This window comes from Danio aesculapii, chromosome 3 (assembly GCF_903798145.1).
Source record: "Danio aesculapii chromosome 3, fDanAes4.1, whole genome shotgun sequence".
Lineage (NCBI taxonomy): Eukaryota > Metazoa > Chordata > Actinopteri > Cypriniformes > Danionidae > Danio > Danio aesculapii.
In genome coordinates, this window is record NC_079437.1 from 46,109,461 (window position 1) to 46,129,100 (window position 19,640).

The following is a 19,640-nucleotide window of genomic DNA, read 5'->3' on the forward strand; positions in this document are numbered from 1 at the left end:
CTCGAAATGTGAATGGTCAGTAAAGCTTTCATTGTAGAGCGAGAATGATGTCAATCGCAACCTTTTAGAGTGCACCACACCTGCGGAGTAAGGTTTACTGTTGGAAGTGGAAAAGCAAGCCTGATCAAAGTGACCCATACATGATCGTACTGTATTGTGCCACTTAACAGAAATGAGGCATTATTTAAAAGGGTCATGATCTGGCTTTTTCAAAAAAATATATTTTGTAATGTTTTCTAAGGCCCATTCAAAATGAAATAATAATAATAAAAATAATTTTAAATTGCTGTCCTGTTTTAGAGTGGCACTGTGACTTAGTGGTTAGCGCTGTTGCCTCACAGCAAGAAGGTCGCAGGTTCGAGTCCCGGCTGGGTCAGTTGGCATTTCTGTGTGGAGTTTGCATGTTCTCCTCGCTTTTGCATGGGTTTTCTTCGGGTGTTCCGGTTTCCCCCACAGTCCAAAGACATGCGCTATAACTGAATAAACTAAATTAGCCGAAGTGTTTGTTTGTGAATAAGAGTGTATGGGTGTTTCTCAGTACTGGGTTGCAGCTGGAAGGGCATCCACTGTTTAAAACATATGCTGGATAAGTTGTTGGTTCATTCCGCTGTGGTGACCCATGATTAAGAAAGGGACTAAGCTGAAAAGAAAATGAATGAATGAATGTCCTGTTTTGAGTCCCTCTAACCTGAACACACAGTTTGAATGGGTGAATTGAATTGAAGACTTGAAAGTAAATGCCCCCATTGCAATTGGCTGTCAATTTGCATATTTAACTCCCCCTTTTTTTTATTCGAAAGCACAGCTATGTCTTTAAATCCAAGTTTAAAACAGATGAATATTCAGATATTCAGTACATATCAAATGATCTGTAATCTCAAAGCAGTAATGACCACATCATGAAAACCATTACTCACACTTGTATGGTGTGACAGTCCTGTCAGATCCAATATAAATCAGCACAGCATCTTTCAATCTCCGCTTTTAGACTTTCAGAAAATACTGCATCAAAGTGTGCCATGTTTATAGATGCACATCATCTAGTCACCATTGGAGCATTTTTTCAGGTTTCTTTTTAAAATATTTAATACATTTATTATATTACTTACTAATTTACTAACAGTACTGCAGTGTGAACTAGTGGGCAGAGCTGAACAGGCACAGATGTAAAAGCAGGTGCTGATCATCTTTTGTTGAGTTTAGACAAAATGGGCCCTATCATACACCCGGCGCAATGTGGCGCAAGGTGCAACGCAAATGTCATTTGCTAGTTTCAGCTCGACGCAAGTGTCATTTTGACGTTTTGCACCGCGTTGTTAAAATAGCAAATGCATTTGCACTCATATGTGCACCCTTAGGCGTTCTGGTCTAAAAAAGGAGTTATGCTAAGGCGCATTGCTGGCGCGTTGCTATTTTGAGGAACTAAAATAAACTGCACAATAGTTTATTCGTTTGTTGGAAATTAGAACTGAGTTTAGAAATAGTTTTGAAATAAATCTTTGCGCTTATCAAAAGAAATTAATTATGTAGGCTAATGGATGTCCGTGTGTACAACACGTTTCCTTATGTTTATGTCATGGTGAAAGAGTGACAGATCCGTTTATGTTATAGCCGTTTATATATTATTATGCCATTTTTTGGCGAGTGTGTTTGTTATTGTTTGGCTTACAGAGAATGACAATGGCTTACAGAGGCTTACAATGAAGTTATTGTATTATTATAGTTTTCCTTTTTCGGCTATGTATTTAAAAATGGCACTTCTTGTGCTATTGTTTCTGAATCTTGTTGTACACGCAAGTGATGATTCTCTGTAAGCGTGTTTGGCTGGTTAATGTTATTTTATATTTCATAGAGCACAACATTTTTCTAAATTCCCTGCTCGCTTCCATGTTGTTTGTGTGTTTCTATGGCAAAAGGCAGCAGGACTACTGGAACCCAGAGCATTGCATGTTAGAGTGAAAACCATAGAATGTAAAAGTGAAAACTGATTTTCATTCAGACAATTTGAAGTACACAAAAACTACAAATAAACTACACACTCGAGTTAATCGATAAAATCTATTTATCACTCAGCCCTAGCTAATGGTCTAATCTGATTCAGTGATCTATGCTAAGCTAGAGTGGTCACAGCAGACCTGGAGATTGGCAGAATGGATTAAAAAAACAGTAAAACTCAAGTACTTAACTGTAAGCGAGTTGTAAAATGAGCCAAAAAAGTGGAGTGTTACTTTTAACAAGAAAATTTTGAGTTCTAAAACTTCAAGCATATTTTTGTAATGCATAAAAACCCCATTTTATGACAAAATATAAAAGAAATTTTGATTTCCAAGTCACTGACCTCTTATATAACACATTATATTGCTTAAGCTGTGTCCTAAATGGCACACTATACACTATGCACTTTCACACTCAACAGCATAATATATGTATGTAGTGTCGTCACAAATGGAACACTAATGTATATTTACTAAGCGAAAGTTCAAACTGTTTCCCTTATGATGTTTGACAGTTGCTAAATTAGTGAAATAAATGACCAAAGTACCAAATAATACCTGCCATTAGTAAAACCGCATTCACCATCGGGAGGTTGTATAATCACTCTCATAGGAGAATTTTGCTTTCACAATCCAAAATAAATAAAGTTATCCAATATGAGCGCCCGAAAGCTCGACTCATTTCGCTATGTGGGCAAAGCTGCCGTCACTGAGTGCATGAAATCTCCAACATTACACACTTCACTTTACACTATTTATACTACAAAATGGCGTAGAATGGTGCATAAGTATGCAATTTGGGACGCAGCTTTAGTGAAAAATCAACAAGAACTCAGTATAAAGGCCAGGAAATTAAAACCAGAAAAGAAGAATTTGGAATAAAAATGTTTATTCATTTAATAATTCAGAACTATATTAATACGATTTACTGGGTTTTATTTACCAAAAACCTCTTTGTTCATGAAGGAGTGTCAGGCCACATTCATCCTGCCATATCACACTTGGATAAAGCTTATGTAGTAAAAAACTAAGGCACTTCGCTGTTCACAAAGACACTCGGTATCTTTCAGCTTTCTAAAAATCACTTTGGAGTTAGGCATTTTAATAACGTTCACTTAGTAAAAACTCACGTCTGTTAACATACACTCATTATCATCTTTTCAGGCTTAAAACCTTTCAACTAGCCGGTTTGTAGTAGTTTCAGTCTATAGTGTTATGTCCTAATGGAGTTTTATCTTTTATTCTGTTGGCTTTAGTGTTTGGGTATTTGTTCCGCTCATGTTGGAAGTGCACATTGTATTCTGCTGCCATCAAATCAGAAAAATGCATTAAAATAATAATTCACTCGTACTGCCTATTGCATATTGGGTATATGGTTTGCCTTTCTCAACACAGCTTGTGCTTTCTAGTAGGCTACCGAATCAAAGACGCCTCATCAGATGTAATATTATTCTTTTAAACAATGGTAATGTCTAAATACTAGATGAACAAATCAGTGTGGTTTCTGCTGCATTGCGGTAACACTGTGTGTGTGTTCACAGATTAGGAGAAGACCAGGTTGGTTCAGACTAACTTCTCTCCTGTGTCTAAAGGGAAATCCTGCCTTCTTCAAATGCATTGTACAGCTCCTCGTTGACAAGCTCATAACGCCCCGCTCTGGAGTTTAGGAAGTAGATCTGGTCAGTTGTGAGCCGTGGATCGTATCCTTCCCTTTGCAGTCTGGTCTTCTGGATTTTAAACGTTCCTGTGAACAGGCAAGAGTTGGAAATCTAAATAGGCTTGTTTTTGCTACAGAAAATAAACAATTGTGAAGTTTTATCTCCCATATAACCTAATTTTCGTTCAAGATTTGATCTCTTTATAGTTTTATCTACACTTCTAACTTTCTAGAACTAGTTTCTTTTTAGAATTGTGAGTTTCAATAAAAGGAAATGACATTTTTGGTCTGAACTGCAAGAAAACTTGAAGCACAAGAAATAAACTCACAAAAAGTCAGAATTCAGAGATAAACTAAGAACTGTAAAATGCAAACTCAGATTAATAAAACCTAAAATTAGAATGATCAAATATAAACTCAGTATGAATACATATTCAGAATCGTAAAGTATAAATGCAAACTCAGAACTGAGGAATAATGTTTAAACTAAGAATGACAAAATCGAAGCTTAGAATTGTGATTTGCAAATAAATAAGTTTCATGATGTATGTTTTCAGAAAATATCAGATTTAACCCTTTTGAATCGTTCAAAAGTACTACCTCTTTGTTATGGTCAGGATGAAAACATCCACTAAATTAATCTGCTGCAAAAATGTATCAGATAAATATGTTATTCTTTTTTTCCATAAATCTGTTAATCTACCTTAGTCCTGGGATCCATTCTTCGTAGCTTGCTTAAATGATTTAAGATGATTTTGCAGATCCTGGATCTAAATCTTGATAACTGATCCCTGTCTAATTTGGTGCTTCAAGTTCACGAAAGTGTCGGGATGAACCGATCTAAGATTTGCTGCGCGTGTTGTCAAGGACAGATCTATCGATCCACGAAATCATGATCGGCAATGCACCTATTGGCTTACAGTTCAGCAGCGTAATGACATCTGATTAATATTTAATTATCCATGTGAGCAAAATTATATAAAATTCACAGTAAACGGTTTTTTAAATATGATACGCAATAACTTGTGTGTAAGTGTAAGCTCCAGGCTTTACACTTTCATGTGTCAAGAATTTTAGCAATTTATTTTGTTTTACATTTTAGATAGGATTTTCTTTACTATAGTAGGCTAGGCCCATTGTAGTTTTTTAATCGGCGTAAGGAATTTAAATTAATTTTGCATCAAAAAAAGCATTTTGATATCTGAAAAGGTGTCTGCAACTTTTGCAAAGCATCAAATCACTGGCATATTAACTGTAAAACATGTGCATGACTGCATAAATTATTATTCCTTTATAAAAAACAAACAAACAAAAAACAGTTGAACATTGTGCATGTCTATTATCTTACAGAAATTGTACTAAAGCTTACCTTTAAATAATACGTGTTTGTATCTAAAAAATCCATATTAATAAAAGTTCTTTTTAATCCCTTTTGGGGAGAACCACTGCATTTTTGTACTTTTATTAACTACGTTTTTATTTAATAAGGTATTTATATTTTTTTTTAAGCTTTTAAGCCTGCTACCGAGCAGGTTTGAGCAACTAGAACTGTTGCTATGACAACAACTCTCAGATGAGTTTTGAAGAACGAAACAATCCTGGATCATGTCAAATTGTCAATAACCAAATAGAGCTAATTGAGTAATCCATGTACGAAGAACGGACCCCTAATCAAAAGCACTAAATGTTTTTTTTTTTTTTTTTCACTTTTTAATTGCCAAGTTTATAAATGATGTCACTGATTTGGAAAAAAACCCCACAAAAAATGACTTACTTTCTATATAAAAGGTAATTGTGGACTGGGCATATATTGTACCTTTTATTAATCTGTCTTAGACATGTGAAAGATTAGTTACAACACTGGCTTTGATGCTTTCTTCAGTTTTGTGCAGTATCAGATTTAAAAATGTTCTCCCTCATTTACCATTTGTGGCTGTTTTTGCTTCATTGACTTCCATTATAATGACATTTTTTGATTGCAAAGCCATGACACCATATAATTATGCATTCTTGATTGTTGGTAGTTTTCCCTGTTGGGAAGTGGTACAATTTGTCATTTTTACTGTTGATCATCATTTGGCACCATTAACCCTTTAGATGGCATTTATATGGAGTATGACAGCAAATTACGGTGTGCGTGTGGGTGTAAGTGAGACCTTTGCGCACCTCAGACCTTAATGCATCTTGATGAGAAAATCTAAATATGCACCTCACCTCTCAGAGCTACAATACATTTTAAGGCCTTTTTTAATACAATTTACATACAATTTAAGACCTCATGACCATTTTAGGTTTCAACGGTAACATTAGTGACATTTTAGCTTACCTTATATACACTAAATACTGATTGTAAGAAACACTATTCTTACAGTATAATAAATAAAAATGCTAATCCAGCAGGCTGCCCCTATAGACAAAATTACAGAATACACAACACTTGGGGGAACGGGGAAAAGTCAATATGGCAAATAAAGCCCCACCTTCTAGTACAGGAGCCAATCATCGATCGCTAATAGACTATGATTCTGATGATGATGACTAATGATAGTGAGATGGCTCAGACCAGAAGTGAGTTTCAGCAGATTTTGATGAATTCAAATGTTTAGAAATGAACCTAAAAAAAACTGTTGTTGGTTTAATTTTATTGATGATTCCTGATATGAAATTTAATTGCAAGTTTGGCAAGCAATTTTGGAGAATTTGATGTTTTGCCATTCAAACAGATTGTCCGAGAGGTGTTTTAAAGATGGCCGCATAAAGTAACTTGCCTCAAAGGGACTTTGAATAGCAAGAATATCAGCATTGCCTTAATTACTACAGTAAACAAAGCAACGTGATGTTAAACCTAGTGGGATTTTATCTATTAAACTTTATCATACAACTACACATTGTATAATTCAAAATTTTATTTTTAACGACTTTTAAGGGCCTTTATTTTCTCTGAATTGGTTCATCAATTTTTGATACTTTTTAAAGACCCGCGGACACCCTGGTATCAGATGTAAGAGGAAGAAGACCATCATTATCATTTCTAAAACTTTGGTACAAGTAAAGTTCTTTCTCATGTTGCTTGCTGCTCTTATTATCAAATGACCAGGAGAAGGGCAACCAAGTGTTTAAATCCACTTATCTTGTTTTTGTTTAGTCTGTACTTCTCACCATCAAAAGGCAGCTGGTACATAAACACAGGCAGTATGTTTTTGTTTACTCCATGTAGCTGAGGTGCTTATTTGGATTTTTTCAGATGTATAAAGGTAACTGTGCAAAGGTCACCTCTCATACTTACACTCACATTCAAATATGCTGTTATACTCCATGTAAAAGCCAAACACACAGCTTTTTTTGTACAGCCATATCTAAAGGGTTGATGGTGCCAATGATGATCCAAAATTACAAATATTACCTCTTATCAACAGGGAAAACCACCGACAATCAAGAATGTATAGTTATATGCTGTCGGCTTTGCAATCAAAAATGCCATTATAACAGAGGTCAATCGGGCAAATACAGCCACCAACAGTAAATGAGGGAGAAAAATTTAAATCTGATGCTGCACAAAAACAAATAATGTACAGTATCAAAGCCAATGTTATTTCAAATGTCCAAGACTGTGATAAAAGGTTAAAAAATATCCAGTCCACAATCACTTTTTATATTAAAAATAAGTAATTAATTTGGAAGCTAAGGTGTGAAAACATATAGTGGTTTTGATTAGGACTGAGGTTGAGTAACAGTTTATGCAAAACAATTTGAAAAATACATTTATCGGAGCAATTTAATTCTGTAGATGTTTTCATCGCGAGCATAACAGAAGGGTAGTAATTTTGCCCACAGTGTATTGTTGAGTTTTTGAAAATTTTCACAGCATTTTCCCAAAATATGGGTCAAAATAAGACTTGTCACCAAAAATCATAAAATTTATGAAAAAAAATGTGAATTTCATGAAAATCGTTGTAAGTTGTGCCCAAATAAAGGCTCAACTGCACCTCATAGTGGATGAAAACTTCACTAACATAACATAAGGGTCGAAGTCTATAAATTGTGGGATATAAATAATTTAAAAAAATAAATAATGTTAGAGCTTCAAAATTTAAATTAAAAACTGAAAAATTGGAAGCAAGCATGGAAGTCAATACTGCACAATATAAATGTTACGTTCCGTGTTGGACCTGGTTATTTTGGTTGTGTTTTTGTGATTTGCAGAGCCTGGTGATTAGTGGATGGGTCATCTCACCTGAGAACCATTATGTGCACTGTATAAAGACCCCCACATTTGACGTGAGAAAGGAGCTCAATTAGCCAGACCCTCCAGCCGTTTTGATAATAGTCGTATTGATAATTTTATTTTGGATCATGAGCTCAGTTCACTACCATGGACAGGGTGTTCATCACTGACTTCCATTTATACTGACTTTGGTTGCTTTAAATATGTTTTGTTAAAGGTGCAGTAGTTGATCTGCCAGAATGCTAGCATTAGCATAATAGCTTAGAAATTTTACGACCCTCCCCTGCTATCCAAAACCACGCCTCCTTAAGTCATGAACGAGCGAACGCACACTGATGTCATTCAACAGTTAGACACTCTATAGAGACACGCACTTTATCAAGCGTAGTTGTTGACAGGTCAGCGGGTGCAGGAATTATATTTCTCCAAAACTGTGTCACAGGCTGTCACTGTTCAAAAATGAACAAATGTGTGACTGTTAATCAAACTTTACCTCAGTAAAGCTGGCTAGGCGGAAGAGCACATTTACTTATATTTTGTTATTAAACTAAATAAAAATTAGATCAGAAAAAAGCAGTGCTAAAAACAGAAATATCCTGTCATCTTTTTACATTACTCTTATGTTTACGTTACCAAGATAATGAAAGACTTTTCATTTTCAATTGTGCTCGCTTTCATCTCCTTTTTCACTTTAAAAGGGCACCTAGGTTAGCCCTTTTTTCAGATTTAATATAAGTGTTTTGTGTCTCCAGAATGTGTCTGTAAAGTTTCAGCTCAAAACACCCATCAGATTTTTCATTATACCTTTTGCAAGATTCTATTTTATACATTTTTGACCTAGGGGGCTGTTTTGTCGTACTGTGCCTTTAAGGCTAGTCCTCCCCGCCCACCGTTTCTACGTGCCTTTCTACGTGCCTTAATCTCCTCACTTGCCTGCGTCAGACAACAGACAGACATGAAGGAAGCAGATCTCACGTAGCATTTGTGAGAAATACTACAGTAAGAACTTTACCAATGAGTATTTGTTGTGCAGTTGGATCAATGAGTCACACAAAGTTCATGCTCGCACACACAGATACACGCGTGCACACACACACACCGCAGCGGACACATACACAGACAGACAGAGCGCCCGTTTAGCTTTGCACTTTTTTGCACGCAAATGTGACAGGATACAGGTTAATATCCACTGCTGTATGGATATCTGTTATGTTAATGTACAAAATAAACCTGATTTAACGTCCACAAACCAGGATTGAAGTGTCTTCCTTTATAATTGTTCTGACACGTTGCTGTCTGATGAAGTAAAGCTGAAGTAAATTGCTGTACTTCATTACACACGTGCACTGTTTTAAAAACATTTTAAACATGTGAAACTTACTCTTGATTACATTTGATGATGAATGATGATCCTAGCAAACTGAACAGACCTTTTATTCCCGGTTGCTTTGCGCACGTCTGGTCTTGTTGATATGATTATACACGTGACTACTGGGACATGTTAATACGCACAGCTGTCAATCAATTCGGTGGGCGGGGGACCGCATTCCTATGTAAAGTTGCGGTTGGTCTGAAAACCGCTCCAATTGGTCCACCGTTTTTATGTTGCTAAATTGAAAAAAAAGGACTGGGTGTGTTTATATCACCCCAATATGATGGCCTATACACCATACCTGCACATATGTCTGTCCAAACAGCTTGAAAAGTAGATTTTTCACCATAGGTGCCAGCTAAACGAAGCTTAGGTCTATTTACCCGACTATATTATCGATCCTGTAAAAGGTACTCCATGAACTTGAAAATAGCCAATCTTTTGCTGGATGTTTTCAGTGGCTGAAAAACACTTCCTGGCATATAAACCCATTCATAAATAAGAACACAAACTACATCAGCTTTGCATGGCTTAAAGAGTTTTAAGACATACCTGTCTAAAACAAATACTTCAGCCGTGGTGTCATCTTTCAGATCGTTGTTTTGAACTGCATAACGTCATTGCCCTCCAGCATGCAAAAGTAATTACGATATTGATTCAGGGTTTAGAAAAAAGTTTTGATTCTGCATTTTTGGCAGATGCCCTTTCAGAAACAATCTTACTTTTCATGCATACAAGGACACGTTGGTCTTTCAGATACAAGTTCAGGTTGATGCAGAGTTTGCATGATGTCTCTCTGTCAGCCATAGATCTGTGCTTCACATGTACGCATGAGTGACGTATCTGTTCGCTTAAAGAGGCTGTGCAGAAATTCAAATGTAAATTTGTTGACAGACAGTTTGAGATACCTGTCATAATTGAGTTTTTTGTCGGTCCGACAATATTTAACTGGATGAACATTTTTTAGCTTTATGCCTTACCCCCCATAAACACATTTAAAATCATTTACTTTAATCATTACTATTGGAATGTGAAGAGACTTTCATCCAGCACAACAAAACATGTTTCTGAAGACAATCACCTACTGCACCTTTAATTATGTCGTTTGCTAATAAATCATTTTTCTTTATGATTTACCTAGTCTTCATTGTCTCTCTTATGTTTAATTTTTGAGCCGCTTGTAACACTAACTTTTTTGTAAATACATTTTGTATAGAAGCACAAAATCTAAGCTCAGAATTCCAAGATACAAACTAAGAATAGCAAAAAAAATTAAGAATTACAAAATCTAAATTTACTTGAAGATAGACTTAGAATTGAGATATAAACTCACAATTGCAAAATATAACATCAACATTGAAACAGAATTCATAATAAGCTACTTATTTCTTCTTCTTATTATTATTCCATTGTGATGTGATTAGACATCCAAAAAAATCAGCTTACAGCACACATTATTTTTGAATTATTAAAATTTGTAAACCATAATTGTACACAAACTGCCAATATGGTTTTGCTCATCAACAATACAATTTTTGAGCATTAAAGCAAACAAATGACTGAATCAGTTGTAAATTGATTCTTTAAATCCGACTATTTGAACAGATTTATGTAATTTATAAAATTAAATTAAACTAATAAGTAGAGCTGCACAATTAATCGGAAAAAAGATTGCGATCTCGATTCGACCCCCTAGACGATCTTCATCCAGCATTTCTTTGATTCTGCCAATCATATTTTTAAGTTCAGGAAAAAAGGCGGCTGCACGAGTCTTTTCATTGTTTCACATACGTTGCTCAGCGACATGGACACCTCCAAATGATGTTGAAAGAGTCACATACTGCATTTATAAGGTATAATTCACCTAAAAATGTCATTTTTGTCTTCATATAATGATGTATACGCGGCCGGATTATCACATGTGACATGAGCTGCTGACCGTGAGCTGTTATCACAGAGAGGGTGGGTGCGCAACCTACTTAATGATGCGCGTCTACTTTAGTAAACAGAACCTGCATAGGCTGTGAGTAACAGGTAATAAAGTTGTAAATAATATTCAGTTTGTGGCACAGAGTGATCGTTTGAGAGCCACGCGCGAAGTATGAACAGCACTTAGCAGTGAAAATGAAACCGAAAGCATGCACATCATTTAATGATCATATCGCATTTTAGAGTTATGATTGCAACAAGCATTTGATATGTTTTTTCTTTCATAGCGAACACACAGTTGTGCATGAAAATAAATGTTTAGTATCAGTATAACTACTCCAGCCTATATAATGTTGATTTTACCACTGAATTAAATGGTCTAATAATGTTGTCTATGACAGATGGCAAGCATAGGCCTATATCTCAAACATAGATCAACATCAGAATTATTATAAGTAGAATAGAATTATTTATAGAAACCAGTAGACCTACACATAATATTATTATTGTTGTTTTACTATATGTTTGAGAAAAAACAATAATAGCAGACTCATATTAAGCTTTATTTTACATCTACAGAATCGCGAGAAAATCGTGATCTTTATTTTAAGCAAAAATAAATAAATAAATCTCGATTCTCATATTAGACAGAATCGTGCAGCTCTACTAATAAGATAGATTATCATAAATTATATTAGAATATCATAATTACTAAATTAAATAAGAGATGGCAATTAATCATCTCTTCAATGTTCTCATATTCACAATTTGTGAGAGAGGGAGATTTTTAATAACTATAATGCATCTATACTCATTATATCACCCAAACATATTACAATGCTGAACAACGTTATCTTACCGGTGGTATCTACACATGGGGAGATGCGTAGAAATATTGGCCGCGCATATGGAGGAAGAGCTTGCTGAACCTCTTTTAGGAAAGAATTACAGTTAAAGCTTCCAGTCGAGTCAGCGATGGCAGCCATTCCTGCTTTTCCCTCCACACCTGTACAAACACACACACATGACCAGGTTTATGAGGACTCAGAGGTTTACACTTTTGAATTATAGAGTAATACTTCATTTGTTTCACCTGGTACGTTTACTCCAAACACTGCCACATCAGTCTGTCCCAACAGGCCACTCAGCGTTCCCTCTACTTCAGTGGTGGACACGTTCTCTCCTTTCCAACGAAACGTGTCTCCGCTTCGGTCTCGGAAATACATGTATCCTAGCTCGTCCATAACCAAAACATCACCTGAGAGACGCCAGAATATAAAAAGTTTACAGAGTGAGTTAAAAAAAATAGCAGAATGAGTTTTTTTCAACATGTTTTATTGATTTTTTTTTGTGGTTTAGCTTAGGGTACATTTAAATAAGTGTGAAATTAGGTGTATGCATATTTTGCACTTCTGATTTTTTTTATCCTTTCTGTCCTCTTGTGGCAATTTGCATGTGATATGTATGATATATGTGCAATATGTGCCTTATTGACCATTTAAACGGTATAAAATACAAAAAAATACAAATTGTTTTTCAAAATAAATGGCTTATATAGATCTTTTTTATTCACTGCTGCATGGAAGCTGCCACAGTGAGAGTGAGAGCAAAAGCAGCATTTCTCAACTGGTGGTTCTCAATCCAATAATAGGTGCAATACTGTTTTGAGTGTGTTATAGAGTGTTTTTATGATGCACAATTTTGATTTTGAAAGATGTGTGTTAAAGCCATTTATGATTCCGTTAAATGCAGTTAAAATGCAAGACAAAACGTTCTCCTAATTCAGTGTCTGCCTTTTTTTGTGCCAAAATTGTGCCAAGACAAGAATGGGTGTTGTTTTGTAGTCTTAGGACAACTTTGATGAAAGGGGATGATTCATTTCAAACGATGATTACTGTATAAATAGGTATAAGCAAAGAAGACTATAACACTATACAGTGGATTGCAATTCAAACCTTACATTTTGTTATTTTGCGGCTTTGTTAAAAAGCTTTAAAGGACTTATTTCTACATAAGTCTACACTTTACACCCCATGATGACAAAGTAAAATCCAGATTTATGACAATAAGTTAATATGTGTGGCATTGTGTTATCTAAAAATGAATAAACATGCCTGGTTTTATGTATTTCGCCGAATTTATTCAAAAAGTTGGAAATTGGAAGAAATGTCATTTGTAGTTTACAAAAAAACAAAAAAAAAATAAGAGTCTGTTTCACTCAAACATATTAAATATTGTAAACTTTCCAAAGAAATGTCCAAGTGGTCCGTTATTTCCCTTTTTCCAAATCCTGTGTTTTTGAAAGAGGTCTTTAGCCTTGTCAGCATTTATTTGATATTGTAAAAAGTGTAATACTGAAAAAAAATATTCTGATTATTATTAAAATCTAGCAATTCTTGTTACTATAATGCAGTTATACCTGTGATTCAAAGCTGATTTTCCAGCATCATTCCTCCAGTCTTCAATCTCACATTATCTTTCAGGAACCAGCCTAATTTAAGGATTTGCTGCTTAATTATTATTCGTGCTCAATTAATAATGGCTTAATAATACTATATGAAGAGTTGTGCTAAGTAAGTCAAAAGATCTATTTGAATTATAAATCTTTTTTAATATAACTAGGACTGCACGATATTGGAAAAATCTGACATTACGATATTTTGTTTTGCTGCAATATGTATTGGGATACCAATATAACTTTTTCAGATGATTTGAATATCTCTATTTGGAAAGAGATAAACATTAATTTAGATCGACTAGGCTGATCAAGTCTTTTTCTATGCAGTGCATCAGTATAAAATATAATAAATTACAGGCATTTACAAATACAACAGAGCAAAAATAAAAAGTTATATAAAACTTTATACTTTGTACTTTATGATTTAATGAGGAGTCTAACAGTATTCAAATAAAAATCGAACAATCAAAAACAACATGGTCATCGCTGTATAAATAATTTTATGCAATAATATAAAGTAATATTAAATAATATCTTTATTAAATAATCTAATCCTGTGATGTGACAATTGCAGATACACACATTTCAATATCAATGCTCAAACGATATATTGTTCAGCCTTAAATATAACACATTTTGGTGATTTGGTACTCTCGGAGCGATGTAGTCCCCAAGAACTCACATTGCTAGTTTTGTGGTGAACAGTTGATCTGTGCATATCATTAAAAAAAAAAAAGTTTGCTCTTCTAATCTTTAATTGAAATCTGAAAATGCACTTCCTGTTTGTTTTCAGTTCAATTGTTTTGAGGTAACGGGCGTGGCTAACAAACTTAACCCTGCTGGTTCAACTGCCAGTTTTGACAACAAACAGAAATGGTGAGCAGGAGAAGTCTGTTAGGTTGTAATACCTCTTCTAAAACCCCTTTCCCGATCTTTCTAAATAAAACGCCTACTTTACTACATCCATTCAGCCTGTGGTAGAAAAAAATAAGCCACACCCAATGTTTGCTCATTTAAATTCTGTTTCTCTAGGAACTGCGTCACAATACAAAATAATATTCGCAGCTTCCAGTTCATTGGGACGTTAAAGATATTTTCAACATTTATGATAAAAATAAATGTTTTTAAGTACTATATAATCAATTGTATTAATTTCTGAAGTGACGTGTGATATTGAAAACTGGTCTAATGATGCTGGCAATTCACGTTTAAAATACAGAAATAACTATAATAATTAGAAATGTATTTTAAAACAACAGTTACTTTAAATTGTAGAAATGCAAGCAAATATTAAAGTTTTTACACTATTTCTGATCAAGCAATTGCAGCTTTAGTGAGCACAAAAGACTTCTTTCAAAATCTGAACTGTAACTCTTGCCTGGTGGTGCAGAAAATCCATCTAGAAAGTTGAACTTCTACACAGAGAGAAACTTTCTGCCACATCTTTGTAGTGTGTAAAGCTGCACCTGACAGATAGGCAGAGTCGTTTTTCCTGAACACATTGTAGGCGATCTTCTTCCTGGTGGCTTCTTGACTCGCGTAGCCGTCAAACCGACGCAGAGGATCCTGCTGATTTATTCTGCCCACCAACAGTCCAGGCTCTCCTGTGAGCAAAAGGAAACACAGCAAGAAGAAAAGCACACAAAGGAACTCTGTTAGAGGAAAACGGCTATTGAATTTTTTGCAATCTAATGCTGTCAATTGCTGGTTTGCTTGTGTCTTTAGATAACACTTTGAAACGATGGATCTAAAATTACATTAAACTTATTGCATTTAACATAGAGCTATGTGATAAAGAAAAATTTACTTAGGTATGGGTTTGATTAAATTGTTAATTTTGTTTTATTCTACAAGGGTCTGATCATATTTCTTCCAAATTTCAAATAAAAACTTGTCATTTATGGTATTGTTCTCTTTTACCCCAGAAAAATGACAACTGTTTTCATTTGAAAAATCAGGATTTGGAAAAATTATGGTTATTCTACAAAAGACAGATTTATTAACTATTCGGAAAATATAAAAATGTTATTGTGTTGTCTAAAAATGTCTAAATACAAGGTACCTTTTGTGATTTTATGCTCTAAATTTAGAAATTCAGAAGATATATTATCAGTAATATATCTAATATAAAATAAAAACGAATGGGGGTCAAATTGACTTTATTAGCACTGTATTAATGACATTTTAGCTTTAATTAGCTACTAACTAGTACTAGTCAATAAACTTGAATGTTGCTCAAATGCCATTATAAACGTATAAATAACTTTACCTTTAGAACATGAGGTTGGACTGAGTTTATTACACTATTTTAGCCATATGTTATTGCAAACCAGCAGTATTTAAACATAATTACTGGCTTGTTGTTCGGTTAACTTACACAATGAATAACAGAAATACTATATGGCTTATCAAATTGTAAACGGTTAAAATGCCTTTACTATATGTTGAGTTAATCTTGAATTATGTGTTTGCTCATGCTTAACTGATGCATAATTGTTAATCATATTGTTAATGCATAAACAAGTTAATCATGATTTACAAGTTTAACTGAGCCTCACTAATGCATAATTTGGGTCTCTTAAAATAATTAGATAACCATTAAATTACTAGTGCCTTTGTTTTTAACCAATGTTCAATTGTGGACAAATTAATCATTAATTAATGCATTATTTTGGATTGTTAAAATAAAATGTTACCAAACTAATATTATTGGTTTACTTAAACACATAGCTATAAATACAGGAGCATCTCAAAGATACTTTAGTGAAACTGCAAAACTACTGAGCAGCTTTTCAAGTATTTAGAAAAAGAGCATGACTACTTATAACTTTTTTCTAAGAAAACTGGGCAGAATAACAAATGTATTCAGGTGTGATTGAAAAATCTGCATTTGTTTTTGCCAGAACATTATTTTTTTCAAGTAAAACCTTGGTATTGTGCTTTCCAAAATGTCACTGTTAAAAACATATATTAATTTAATATTAAAATATTTTAAAACTGGAAAAAAATGTGTAATAAATGTCATCAGTAGTTTGCAAAACAAAACAAATATTTCTCTTTTACTCAAACATATAATTATAAATCATGAATGTGTAAATGTTTTCCATCACTGTATGTTGAAGTGAACTGTGAACTTACCGGGTCTGCAAGACACACATAGTCCTTGCTTGTCCCGAACAAGCTCCATGGTCTCCTCATTCACCTTCACTAGCCGGATCGGGTACACGTTTGGCAGGATGCGACTGTTAAACCCACAAGCTCCAACCTGCCATGGTGAGAGAGAGTTTGTACTATTCAGTGAACTGAAAAATTTCACGAATCATCGCAATATATGCATTCAGTCAGAACAGTGGGTATGGGCGATAAAACTATTTCACAATATTTTCTAGACGTTACTTTACAATAAGATTGATTTAGTTAATGCTAGTTAAAGTATTTTCTAACATGAACAAACTGCAATACATTACAGTATTATTCATTTTCGTTAACGTGAGTTAATGAAAATAAAGTTGTTCATTATTAGTTCATGTAAACTCACAGCACATTAATTAATGTTAAGCATGAAATTGGATTTAAATTATGCATAAGTATATGTATAACTATGATTAATAAATGCTGCACAAGTATTGTTCATTATTAGTTCATGTTTGTAGTTTTTTAAATGAAAGCTTATTGTAAATTGTGACCATTTTATGGTATTTATTGCATGACAGTAATAATGATGACCACATATGTACCCGTTGAGAGATAGAAAAAATTCCCATATATTAAGAAAGAAGTTTTATCTTAAAAAAAGTCATTTATCCTGAAAGCTAGAGGGCGCATAAACTCCACAGATCCATAACAGAAGTACATAGCAGAGTAAAAAGAAGATAAAGCTTAAATTGGTCAAACATTAAGACAATAAATATTATTATGGATTTCTGGCTTCAAGCTTTCCAGGGTACTTTTATAAAAATGAACTATAATGCTTAACAACAGTGCATTTATCACTATATAGAATGCTATAAAACGCTGTAGTTTCTACCTCATTGTGTGACATGAAAGTCAAGTCCTAAATTCATTCAAACACTCAACTGACATTATGAACAAAATTTAGCACTCAAATATGTAAACAGGCTCAAACACATGCACAACTGTACAGTATCTCACATGAGCTTTTATAGCAGTTATTCATTGCACAGACTGACTTTTTGTTGCACTGAAACCACTTTCAGATTGTAGGTTTTAGTGTGTTACTACTGCACAATGTAGTTTTTTTGTCATTTCATTCATTTAATTTAATTTAATTTTCCTTCGACTTTGTCTCTATTTCAGAGGTTTCCACAACGGAATAACCGCCAACTATTCTAGCATACATTTTACGCAGCGGATGCCCTTACAGCTATTCTAGCCAGTACTATCCAGGTGTTAAAGAAAGCCCATCAGATTACATCTGATAGAACACATGCTTTTTTTGATTCATTTCAAATCCTTCCCTCAGGACCTCAGTATATGGTCCCTTTAGCAAGGACCAACAGATTAAAATTTTCATTTGCTCTTTGTGCAATTGATTTGCTGAATTTTAATGGGAAGAGGTAGTTGCTGTTTTTAGTACTATTAATGTTGTTTAATATTTGTTTTAAGTGTGTGGTGTGATATATGTGTTGTAAATCTATTACGCTGCAGAACAAATTGCCCCAAAATGGGACAATAAAGTTTACACTAAGGGTGCTTTCACATCTGTAGTTCGCTTCATTTGGTAGTTTTCACACCACACTGATTGCTTTGGAGCAAACCAGTTGAAAAAAACCAAAATGCAGTCACGTGACAAAATCCACATCACTCATTTGCCAGATGTTGTTGAACATCTTTCCTAAACTGCTTTTTGATTTGATTTGGAAAATGCCAATGGAACTCCGCAAGTAAACAAACCGGCAGACACAAAATGTCGCTTTTGACTATGGAGGGACGACTGCACTGACTGATTGTCTCCCTGCTCATAGTATACTATTTAGTTTGTATACATCACTTTAGACAAACTATACATTTTGAGAATGAAGTGCGACTGCGACATGGTCATCTTCTAGAAATATTACCAACGATCCATCAGGTAATATTTTTCCCCGTCTCTCTCTGTTTAAAATTGGTAAAGCGCTGTCAAAAAATATTTTTCCTCCACATTCCATAATGCACAGCGCATTGCCCTACGGCAGCTGGATTAATCCAAAAAGGTGCAGTACTTTTTGCTGTTGGGTCTGTTTTAGTTCGGATCATATTCTCACCACAAACGAACCGCGCCAGGGTTCGTTTGAAAGCGTACCGAGACCACCTCTTCAAGCAGGTCTCGGTAAGCTTTTTTGGTCCGCTTTTGGTGCACGCTCGAGTACGATTGCTACTTTCACACCTGCCCAAACAAACTGCACCAAGAGAGAAAACGAACTCTAATGTGATTCAACGAACTAAATATGGCAGGTGTGAAAGCTACCTTCATTCACACACACACTCATTCACAACAGACAATTTAGTTCATCCAATTAACCTCTAGAGCATGTCTTTGGACTATGGGGGAAACCGGTACATCCAGAAGAAATGACAACTGGCCCAGCTGAGGCTCAAACCAGTAACCTTCTTGCTGTGAGGCGACAACAGCCAACATTGAGCCAACATTCCGGCCCTTTTTTTGTCATTTTGAGCATTTTAATGTTGTTAACAAGATCAAATTGAAATTGCAAATCTGCTTGCACATCTTCAAGAAAGCACGGTGTGATCTGTACTAAATCATCTTCAAAGGCCAGACGGTGCTCTCGCGGAAACCCATAAACCTGTCCAAATACACATGAAGAAAGCTAGGAAATCCCTTGGTGAAAATAGCAGTTGCTGAATAAACAGATTAAACTGCTTTCATTGATTCAGCATGACTAATAAACACAACAAGTGCTTAACAAGAATTTATTTTAAAAGTTATGAGGTTACTTTGGAGTAAAAAATTATTTAAAGAGAAGTCTGTCGTTGAATGATTATCT

At 34.6% G+C, this 19,640-nt stretch overlaps 1 protein-coding gene across 1 annotated transcript in view; it reads right to left on the reverse strand.

Annotated features, from left to right (window-relative positions):
- Positions 1-2,866: 2,866 nt before the first annotated feature.
- Positions 2,867-19,640, reverse strand: part of slc27a1a (solute carrier family 27 member 1a) — a 52,734-nt gene continuing 35,960 nt past the window's right edge. The window contains exons 9-13 of the mRNA XM_056454120.1: positions 16,774-16,900; positions 15,102-15,239; positions 12,271-12,435; positions 12,037-12,183; positions 2,867-3,738 (exon numbers count right to left, since the gene is read on the reverse strand). Of these exons, the coding sequence (XP_056310095.1) occupies positions 3,581-3,738; positions 12,037-12,183; positions 12,271-12,435; positions 15,102-15,239; positions 16,774-16,900 (735 nt within the window). The 3' untranslated portion in view covers positions 2,867-3,580. The remainder of the gene's footprint in view (positions 3,739-12,036; positions 12,184-12,270; positions 12,436-15,101; positions 15,240-16,773; positions 16,901-19,640) is intronic.